At 38.8% G+C, this 10860-nt stretch overlaps 2 protein-coding genes and 1 pseudogene across 2 annotated transcripts in view; 2 read left to right on the top strand and 1 right to left on the bottom strand.

The window, feature by feature from the left end:
* LOC149047085 (CUB and sushi domain-containing protein 1-like) overlaps nt 1-10860 on the top strand; it is a 109501-nt gene that overhangs the window by 20706 nt on the left and 77935 nt on the right. The window lies entirely within an intron of this gene.
* Nucleotides 494-1656, top strand: LOC149047089 (uncharacterized). The gene is made up of 3 exons (XM_089205318.1): nt 494-707; nt 1004-1125; nt 1245-1656. The coding sequence occupies exons 1-3, from the start codon at nt 623-625 to the stop codon at nt 1593-1595; spliced, it is 558 nt and encodes a 185-aa protein (XP_089061444.1). The 5' UTR covers nt 494-622; the 3' UTR covers nt 1596-1656.
* LOC149047090 (uncharacterized) lies at nt 1798-5751 on the bottom strand (annotated as a pseudogene).

Here is a 10860-nt window from a genome sequence, read left to right on the forward strand (position 1 = left end):
GTACGATTGCAATTGTTTAATAAGTGTGTACCTAAACATAATGGTTACGACGAAGAGATGTGCTTATGGCACCTGCAAAAATGATTCACGATACCCCAACTCTTGGCTAAGAAACGCTAACGGCGACCCGGTCAAGTTTTTCCATTTTCCGGGGGCATTTAGACAAAAGTGGAGAAGGCAAAGGTGGATAAGGTCGTGTCATCGAGGTGACTCGTTTGTGTGCACGAAGGACACTGCTACGTTTGTAGTCTCCATTTTGTCGGTGGGAATGGTTTAACAGAGGAGGATCCTGATCCCATATCTGCTGTAGCTAATAAAGAAAGGGTAAGTTAATTCAGTCATTATTTTATATCATTATTTTGTCTTTGGGATTAATATGTATACCATGCCTAGGTGTTGCGACTCAATCGTAAACGGAAGGCATCTTGTGAACGAGAAGCAGACAAAGAGAGGTTCAAGAGAGTTTGCCTTGAACGATCAGTGGCTAAAACCCTTCTGGCACTTGATCGTCAAACTGGTAAATCGACAGAGGAATACGTAGTGGCCACAACCCTTTTAAATCTGAGCGTAGAGCCAGTGATGAGTTCAGGAGAGCACGACGTCTTGCAGGATCAGCTGGAGGATGGCGAACCGGAAAATCGAAACGTCGAGTCAACTGAATCGATCGAGTCTCAAGTCACTTTGGAATCAGAGATTGTGGCACTCAAGTAAGTTAAATACTAGAGAAAACAAAACTTATAACATATAATTTTTCGTGTATGGTATGCATGACTCTCATGAAATCGGTTCAAATCAGACTTCAAGTAGAGTCAAGCTGTTGAAGAATTTCTTTATGGAAAAAGTACTGGACTCAAAGAAAACCTACCATTACGCAGGTAGACAAATAAACTTATGCGTAAAGAAGGTCTATTTCGTAAACAACATTCACGTCCAAGCAAAGTACATGTAGCAGAGTTAGGCAGACCATCCTTTTTCACATAATGTATTTCTGGTTGTATTTTAGGCATGAAGAAGGACTACCTTAAGCTGATTTACAGCGAAATTAAGATAAAAAGTGAACGCATCAACATGTGGAAGGGTTCGCGAAGAACTAAGACAGGAAAGATCCAGGATAAGTACTTGAAAGTTAGTTAAATGTTGTTGAAGTGAGCCATCACTTATTGCCATTCTAACAGAAAGAATTGAGTCAATTTTTTGTGGTGTTCTTCTTTCACTTTCTTAACAGTTTTGACTTCTCTTTTTAGAAGCGACGAGAGATGGTGAAGCTCACAACCAAAGAGCAATTTATCTTTACCCTTGTGAGACTTAGAAGAAACCCAAGTTTGGAAATGCTGTCTGATATATTTGGCATTGATAAAGGAACTGGAAGCAAAATATTTATAACATGGATTTTATTTTTAGAAAAAGAACTGAACTTTCTTTTACCCTTTTCAACTAGAGAGGAAATGATTGGGGTGCCTAAACCGAAATGCTTCACAAAGAAATCCCTAAACAATCTAAGAGCAACAATAGATTGTACTGAATTCTATGTAGAAAAACCTTGCAAGCCATCTATTACTAAATATCGTTTACTTTTCTGTATGTTTAACTTCTAATAACTTCTACTGGATTGACGACCAACTCGCCGACGTCTCTACTCGATTTTATATGTCGGCGAGTTGGCGTCGGCGAGTTGGTCCGTCGGCGAGTTGACTGGTTACCATTTGCAACCATCAATAATAAATGAAACTTGACCATACTAACAGTAAATCAATACTGCAAGAGTACACTCTTGAATTATGCTTAAGCTCATCAGCAGTATAATGTTGTTATTCATTTAATCTTTTATATTTTTATTTTTTATATATTCAGCTGAAAACAGATCTCCTAAAAATTTTTTATAAAAATGTCTAATGTATAATTTTCTATACTCAAGTACATTTTATTCCTTTACAAATAAAGCCTCTAAATAGTTCCTTGTTAATGTTCTCTTGCTTTCCACATCTTGTGGAGAAAACCACAGGTGTTCTGCACTGACATACCCACTGGGGTCACTTTCATACTCCTCAATATCGTATGGGATAATATATTGACATGAATGTCATTTAACTTCTATTAAATTCCAAGAAACTCAACATTTTAAAACAGCCAGGATTTTGATCCATTTTCATGTGATTTGCCATGGTCTATGGTAAATATGATCATATTGCATTAACATTATAACATGCAATGATATACCTTTAAGAAATGGTCAACAAACATGAACAGGTGAAATCCACAGTTGTTGCTCCCTGGCAATTGTTGTGGTAGCTGAAAGTGAGAGCCATTTGATCATTGAAATATTCCTAGTTGTTCTGTAATGGTGTCAGTTTTCATTGTTCAATTCAGACTTGACATTATGTTGTTGCAATAGTTTATGTACAGGATTCTGTATTGTAAACACATTGTCAAATAGGTTACCTTAAGCACATGATTTGTTCGCTGCCTTGTTTTTGTGGATATACCATTAGTTGCACACAGATGATCCAAGAAGCTGATTAATAATTTTAAAAAAATGTTAACATGTAGCACAAAAAGTATTACTCTATTTGATCAAAGAAATGAGATGTAAAAATGACCATATTTAAGATTTTCATTTAAGAAGATTTATACCTGTTGATATTATGTACTTCCTCTTGCCTAATGCTAATATCCCACGTCAGTGAGTCCATTATCAGAAAGTGCCTAGAAAAGGAATGTTAATTAAACAGTTATAAATTTGGGCAAAAGAACAATAACACTGTCACAGTGGTTATTATACCTTCCATGAAAAGGAATCTTACTGCTTCCAGGAAAAGAAATCTTACTAATTTGCATTCTTGTGCTAACCATATGCTTACCATGGGGTTAAGACAACCAAGAACCAATGTAAACTGAAAAAATAAATAAATTTGATTCTCATTAAAATAATCTTACATGTTGTTTTTTTAAGGTGGAGGTAGTAAACCATTTCATATTTTATAACACCTATCTATAAAACAGTGATGATAGCTAGGTAGCTTCTGTCACCTTCTGTTGATTGGAATGAACACATAGTCACTGTTCAGCAGGTTTCCTTTTAAAAACTTCTCTGCAGATGTTAATAGGACCATTCTAACAAAAATTAGAAATAGACAAAAATATGAAAAAATGAATATTATATGCCACTATGGTAGTAGTATATTTGTGTATAAAAAGGCTGAATTTCTTGAACCATGAAATTCAATACAGTTCAAAGTTTTTGTACCTTGAGGAAGTTTGTCCAACATCTTGTTCCCTACTAAAAATGGTGTAGAATCAGGTACTCACAATGGGATACATACACTGAGGTAGTTGCTTGAAACAAAACACAAAATTAACATAAATAAACATGTTTATTTATACATTGCAAGCAACAGAAATTAAGTTTACAATATATATGATAACACTGACAAATATACTTACTTGAACAAGAATAAAACTATTATGTCAGTGATCATGGCATTTGGTTGGACACTTGCCACATCTGTCTTGTAAATTTGCGGACCAGAAAGTTCAACACTATCTGGAGTAGATGTGGCAGGGGTTATTGTCTGTTTGCAAAGTCGACAAATCTATAACTTCATGAAGATCTGATTGTGCAGAGGGGCTGATACTGGTATCTCCTTCAAAGTATACCCTGCATGAAGAGATGATATTGTTGCAAGAATAACTTGGCTGCAGAGCTGCAGAACTGATGGTCTGTGAACCACAGCTATTTTGCAATGAGCAAACTTCATGTTCATCTGTTGAATCTATTAAAAAAAAAGATTACAACATATCAGTATCACTGTCATGGAAATCTCTAGCTGAGTGACCTTATAATTTATCAATCTTTGGGTGGAGATCAGAGCTCTGATAAATACTGAAAAGTAAAAATTGCAATTTAATTACTTGAAATCATGATTAGAAAAAAATGCTACATACCAGGAAAAGAAGTGGTGGAAACTAAGGTATTCATCACGAAAGGGAGAATCTGTTGAAACCAAAACATCTCAAGCTCGGAGCACACTTCAGTCATGAAACTTGCATTGAAAGGTACCTCAACAGTAAAGACACCTTGTTTTGTCCACACGACTAAGATACTCAAGGACAGCTCACTCACTTGAAACATTTGAAGCTGAAGTTGGAAGTAGTACTCGGAGGGCTTCAAGGCAAACCCATTTTTGCTCACAGTGCCACCAATTTCAGGGGTAAGGAAAGCTTCTTTAGGGTGCATATCTCTGTGTTTCCAGGGGCATTTGTATTCCAAAACTTTGTTTGGACAACCATCAGAGCACTGACATCTCTGAATATTATCCACGCTGGCACCAAGGAAAGGCTTTGACTTTGAAATTAGAAAGCCTTTTGAGACCAGTTCCAGTTTGTGGTGGGTATGGCTAGCAACTCGCTGATATGCCCTACGTGCACTCTCCAAATGAAATAATCCCCACTCTCTTGGATTTTGTGGTTCCACTTCCTGATTTTGACCACAACTGTGTGGTGACTCAGGTAGCACAATATCCTTTACCAACTTTGTTACATCTTTCTCATTTTTCTCAATGGCCTCTTGCCTAGTGAAGACTCTTTTACACCTTGAAGCTGTTATGAAACCAACCTTGTGGATATACCATTCCTCACATTGCCACTGCATTGTGGTGGTTCTCTCTACATGATCTCTTTCTACATCACTGAAGGTTAGCAGCCTCAACACATCTTTGCTAGAGATGTTGGGATGGCCTCTAATAATCTCTTGTATTTTGGTATTCATGATACCAGTCTTAGCCTTATTAAAAGGCTTATTGTCCAGTTCTGAGGGAGCTTCGGAAGTGTAGTGGAGTCTTTTGAATAGGGGGTAAGATAACTGCAGGTGCATCAGTTTTTTTAACTGGCACATCTTTTTGTGAATTGACGGAGATATTCCTCATCTTTTGGATTCCTGTCTTCTGGGGCGCGAACGTCTCGGTCAATATACCGAGGATAAGTGTGTTTACGTTTTCTTATTTGGTGAGAGGGTTTTTTAATTTTTTTGCCTACCAGGTCTTTCACTTCGCAAGATTTAGTATTTGCTCTAGGTTTTTTAACCCAGATACATAGGCCACTGGTTACACTATCTTTACCTCGAGTGTTTAACAAATCTTCAAGGGAATACATGGCAGCTGCAATGTGCTTGCATCCCCCATCTCGACCACCTTTACATTTACATTTAGCTTGGAGGACACTGCCCCGGTTTGCACCTCTGCCCTCAACAACAAACCAGAGATCGTAGTATTCCTTTCCCTCGTCAGTTTTTATTTTCATGAAAGGGCGCACACTGGCTACGTATACATGAATTCCCTCTTGTTTCAAATGAGAAGTTAGCTATGATTTCACGTAACCATCATCGAAGAGTCGATAATCTTCAAAAGACTTATAGGCGGCGAGTCCCTGCTTATCGTAATCGGCGGAGTGGTAAATCAAATAATTAAAAATGTCGTACAATCCAAACAGCGGCTACGCGTTAAAATCGTTAACAGTCTTCAGGGAAAATGGGTTTGGAATTAGCATGTCATGAATTATTAATTCATCTAAAGTAGTGGCGTCGTCTTTTTCGAAATTTGGATCCACTGGCAAAACCATTTTTTCGACTGCGGAGGCGATTTCCACTAACGAGGTTTTCAAGTATCCGCTCGCTGAAATCCCTCGTTCTTGTAGATATTTTTTCAACTCTGCCACACTCATCGCGTTGAAATCTGCTTTACTTTTGTGGTCTGCCATTCTTGAGTTTAATTCTACTTAAAGGTTGTTCTGAGTTTCGCAGAATTTCCTTCTTGTCTTACTTATGGTTAAAAAAGATCTGTACATTTATTAGCTATGGAAACCACACCCAGATACGTAGTTTCCGTGTGGGAATTAAAGCTTCCTCACGTTCTACAACGATTCGTGGGCACTAATTTCCTGACAGAAGTGATTTTATTTAACAATTTACCCACTTAACACCCGGAAAATACCTGATCAGATACATCATTGTACGCAGAACTAGTTCGATTATTTCATGCCGCAAGTCGCTTCCTGTAACATTCTTCGCATCTGCTTCAACGGCAGCGAAATGACAACTTGCTTGATAAACGATCAATTAAATGATAAAAGAAAGATGTCAAATTTGAACGAAGAAACGTTTCTTGAAAGTGGGAAGTTATTTTCGAAAAATTGCCAAAGCCGAATTTCGGACACATGTACTGCGAGCTCGACTCAATGCCCGAACTCTCGGTGTTTGTTTACATCAAAAGTCACGTGACACTACACGTGAAATCTAAAGCCCAAAAGGTGAATTTTCAGCGGATGTTGAGGTCGGATTTTGGGAAGTCGCAGGAAAAGGTCAGGGAAGTTATTTTCTTCCCGTGGAAAAAAACATACTTTCTACACTTTGTTGAGGCGTCATTTCCCTGTCGCTTTCAATGAAAATTGTTAAAACTGGTATGGTTTCCTGCTGCTTAAGAGCGCTTGTCTGTAAAAATCAGACAAATTCTAAATTTCGCGGCAAGGATGAAAAATTTGATCTCTTTCTTATTTTAATGTTAGATAGGCTAGACTATAACTAAAATCACTAGATACTTTTTTTTGGCAAAATATCTTTTTATTTCGGAGAAAAAAAACAAATAACAAAATTTCGTTAAAATCGTCATTTTTAGCAGCAAATTATTGCACAAGTTTGAGGGCTTCGCGTTCAAAAACGAATCACTATCTCGTCTTTTTAACAATCAAATATTCTTTTTTAACCTCATAAGACCTTACAAAACGATTTTTGTAAACACTGCGTTCCTCTTTACGTGTAAAATAATTTAAATTCGAAAGCATACATTTCTCTTCAGTAAAAGTACTTTGTGAGTAAAGTTGTCGGAAACAGAATAATAGCATAGATATCAAATAGCGATTGTGAAATGTTTGTCTGGAAATTTTGTTATTCTTATGTCTGGAAGATTCGTATCTAGCCAATCAGCGTTCTTTTTAACTAAGGTGTCCCGCAAAGATAAGGAACAATTGTCTGTGATTTATTTAGCTTTCAGTCGAAGTAATCTTTCATATCAGTCGAATCGAGGAGTTGTGACAGTTGTGAAACCTAGCGAGAATAGAAGAGGAGAAGAATAAAAATCTAGTGAAGACGAGACAGTGTGGGCTATCCTTACTAATTCCCCACAAAGTTAATTTTCAGCAAGTACTAAACCTTCAAATGGATTAAGCTTTTGGCGGTAGAATTGCGAAAAGATGTTCTCAATATTACTGTAAAAATTTCTTTGGGCAAATGATTGAGAGCGATACAAAAGCTTTTCAAAGTCCGTTAAAATGCAGTTATTTGACCTTTTGCGGTCAACATTCCAGTCGCGAGTCACACACATATTTTAATATGTTTCAACCCATATAAGGCCGGAAAATGTACATGTGTACACATTTCCAAATGCTCTCACCTCATTTGCCGTAGAAGAAACATCCAAAGACCATTTTACAGTGGTTATCTAGTCGCTCGTCGTATTTATAACGTCCGATGAAACTGCCTGTCAATTTGCGAACTGTCACCAACCTTCGTTGTAAAACGTTTGACATCTTTCTGCACTGTGGCATCTTATCCAGTGGTTCAGTTGACTGTGAGTGTTGTTCAGTTTGTGGTGCATACGGAGAGTCGTCACGCAATGCAAATCATACAATGGAAAGTTATTTTTTAGGGGGTAGGGGAAGGGGAGAGTAAAAAAAAACGTCACTCTTCTGCTCAGATTTTTTGTTCCTGTGAATAGAAATCTCTTATATGTAAGTCGCGGAGATCGGGCCTTTGGCTAATACTCGTATACTCGTTAAAAAGCTAAATTTAGTACCTGCTAAAAGTAGTAAGCCTTAGTAAACAAAACCTGGTTTATGGTAATTACACGATGTCTATTGTTTGCTTACAAGCGGGGCTTCGGACTTATACACTAACTTACACGGTCAACTTTGTTACAAAAAATGGAAGGTTGTTTTTCGTTCAAGTCGGTTATCGGCGTAGTTTGTTGTTACAACACTAGAGATCGAAAGCGTGAAACGGAAGTTGTTCCTTTACTTTTATGCACCAAGAATATCGCAAGTCATAAGTCGGCTTTCAAATTTACCGGTCCTGAAGATGAGATCGACCTTATTTTGTGCCGAGCGCACATGTCGGCCCCTCTGTAGTTTAAGGTTTTATACGGTAGTTGCTAAAGCAAAGGCATAGAAAAAACCAGGAAAGATTTATTACTCGACGTTTCGGGGTCATCGTGACTCCATTATCAAGAGACTAGTTTAAAAACATGCAAATAAGGAAAGGTACAAGAATAGCATAAATTAGAATGAACGGCTTAAACAAACACCTTGGCGCGGATGGAATCCGTTTGCACGTTCAATGTTGGCTTACGCATGCGAATATACAACATTTCATTAACAAGGCAATCAAATTTGCCGTTACATTTCGCGATGACGTTAAATTGCTCGATCAAGCGTTCAGGCATTTCACTATTGTGTTGGAGGTGGTAGTGTTTGTAGATAGAAGATGATTTCCTTGTGTGCCCTTCTACGCGATCGTGTAAGTGACCACGAGTATAGCCCACATACCCTGCATCACACAGGTTACATTTAAATTCATAAACGATACATTGTTGGTTAACAATAGGGGGCTTAATTTCGTGTTGCTTAAGCTGTTGATCGAGCTTAGGGCTAACGAACACTGGTTGGACAGTCACGCTTAACTTCGAGCTTAGACTGTTCAGTTGTTGTTTTAACATGATTAGCTGACGATTGGTCCTTGAAGGGTAACAATAATCTCACAATCTCCGATGGTACGTCTGGTGATGGACAGGGCTCTGCAGATGAAATCCTTCTCTCAACGAACCGCTTGATTGTAGTTTCAACCAGTGGCTTTGGGTATTTCAAGTTATGAAAAACCCTTCTAAGGCGGTCACATTCCTCGGAGAAGAAAGACCAGTTAGAAGATAATCGATAAGCGCGATCCACCATGGTGTTGACTAGGCTGCGCTTGTACTTAATGTCAACATGACTCTGGAAATGCAGAAGGAGACCCGTGTTGGTTCTTTTGGTGTAGACCTTGGTCTCAATCTTTGGTGCACGGTTAAGCAGTTCAGTTCCTAGAAAGGGAAGGGATCCTTCCCGTTCGACTTCCATGGTAAACTGGAGGGAGGGATGGGTAGAGTTAAGGGTGTCTAGAAACTGGCCAGCGGTCACCCTATCAGGCATTACGGTCAGGGTGTCATCGACGTACCTCCGGTAATAGCGCGGAAGTTGACCGTGTTGTTCGAGGTTTTCCTCAATCGAGCACATGAAGACGGAAAACCTCGAACAACACGGTCAACTTCCGCGCTATTACCGGAGGTACGTCGATGACACCCTGTGTCATCGACGTGACATGTGACCGCCTTAGAAGGGTTTTTCATAACTTGAAATACCCAAAGCCACTGGTTGAAACTACAATCAAGCGGTTCGTTGAGAGAAGGATTTCATCTGCAGAGCCCTGTCCATCACCAGACGTACCATCGGAGATTGTGAGATTATTGTTACCCTTCAAGGACCAATCGTCAGCTAATCATGTTAAACAACAACTGAACAGTCTAAGCTCGAAGTTAAGCGTGACTGTCCAACCAGTGTTCGTTAGCCCTAAGCTCGATCAACAGCTTAAGCAACACGAAATTAAGCCCCCTATTGTTAACCAACAATGTATCGTTTATGAATTTAAATGTAACCTGTGTGATGCAGGGTATGTGGGCTATACTCGTGGTCACTTACACGATCGCGTAGAAGGGCACACAAGGAAATCATCTTCTATCTACAAACACTACCACCTCCTACACAATAGTGAAATGCCTGAACGCTTGATCGAGCAATTTAACGTCATCGCGAAATGTAACGGCAAATTTGATTGCCTTGTTAATGAAATGTTGTATATTCGCATGCGTAAGCCAACATTGAACGTGCAAACGGATTCCATCCGCGCCAAGGTGTTTGTTTAAGCCGTTCATTCTAATTTATGCTATTCTTGTACCTTTCCTTATTTGCATGTTTTTAAACTAGTCTCTTGATAATGGAGTCACGATGACCCCGAAACGTCGAGTAATAAATCTTTCCTGGTTTTTTCTATACGGTAGTTGGGCCTGTTTACACTGGTTAATAGTACCACTCCCTTTTGCAAGCCCCACCCATTGGCCACGGAACATAGCACCCCTGCCTCACATAAGCCACACATCCCCACCACTGTGTTTTGTAGCATGGTGCAGCAAAAATGTATAAAAGGTTCTCTTTCATGCTATTTGGGGTATTCCTTGCAATTTTAGTGGAAAGAAAAACACCCCTAACGAATACGAAAGGTACAGAGCGCCAAAAAAACAAGAATAATAAATGTTTTTCACCAGAAAAAGATGGCACTATTACAAAAATGGTTACAGAATAAAATATTTTGTAGGTTCCAAGAGTTCAGTTCTGATAGTGCTTAAATATATGGAGTTTTTCCCTTCACCTACCCCCTAAAGTTCCTTTGTCACCGGTATTGCGTGACAACCCAAATACTCAAAGGGCGTACATGTTTGTAGTCAACTCAGTTTAGCATTGAATTAGACTGTCCGATGTAATCTTCTAGTGCATTGTAAACTGAGCAATACTCGCAGCCAACTGAACCGTTGACTAAGATGCCACAGTGAAGAAAAATATCGAACGTTTGACAACAAGATGGTGTTCGACAGGGTTTGTGGTTTCATCGGACGTTATCATTTATACCGACCTAAATACGACGAACGACAAGAGAATCACACTAAAATGGTCTCTGGATCGGTCTTCTGCGGTAAATGTGGTTAGAACATTTGGAAATATGTTTCTATG

The sequence above is a fragment of the Pocillopora damicornis genome, chromosome 4 (genome assembly GCF_964200805.1).
Source record: "Pocillopora damicornis chromosome 4, jaPocDami1.2, whole genome shotgun sequence".
Lineage (NCBI taxonomy): Eukaryota > Metazoa > Cnidaria > Anthozoa > Scleractinia > Pocilloporidae > Pocillopora > Pocillopora damicornis.

Bases quoted from the DNA above. Each gene is read 5' to 3' on its own strand.
- LOC149047089 (XM_089205318.1), top strand. From the start codon at position 623: ATGGCGAACCGGAAAATCGAAACGTCGAGTCAACTGAATCGATCGAGT. The intron at 708-1,003 runs GTAAGTTAAATA...GTTGTATTTTAG, and splicing joins TCAGAGATTGTGGCACTCAA to GCATGAAGAAGGACTACCTT. The intron at 1,126-1,244 runs GTTAGTTAAATG...TTCTCTTTTTAG, and splicing joins TCCAGGATAAGTACTTGAAA to AAGCGACGAGAGATGGTGAA.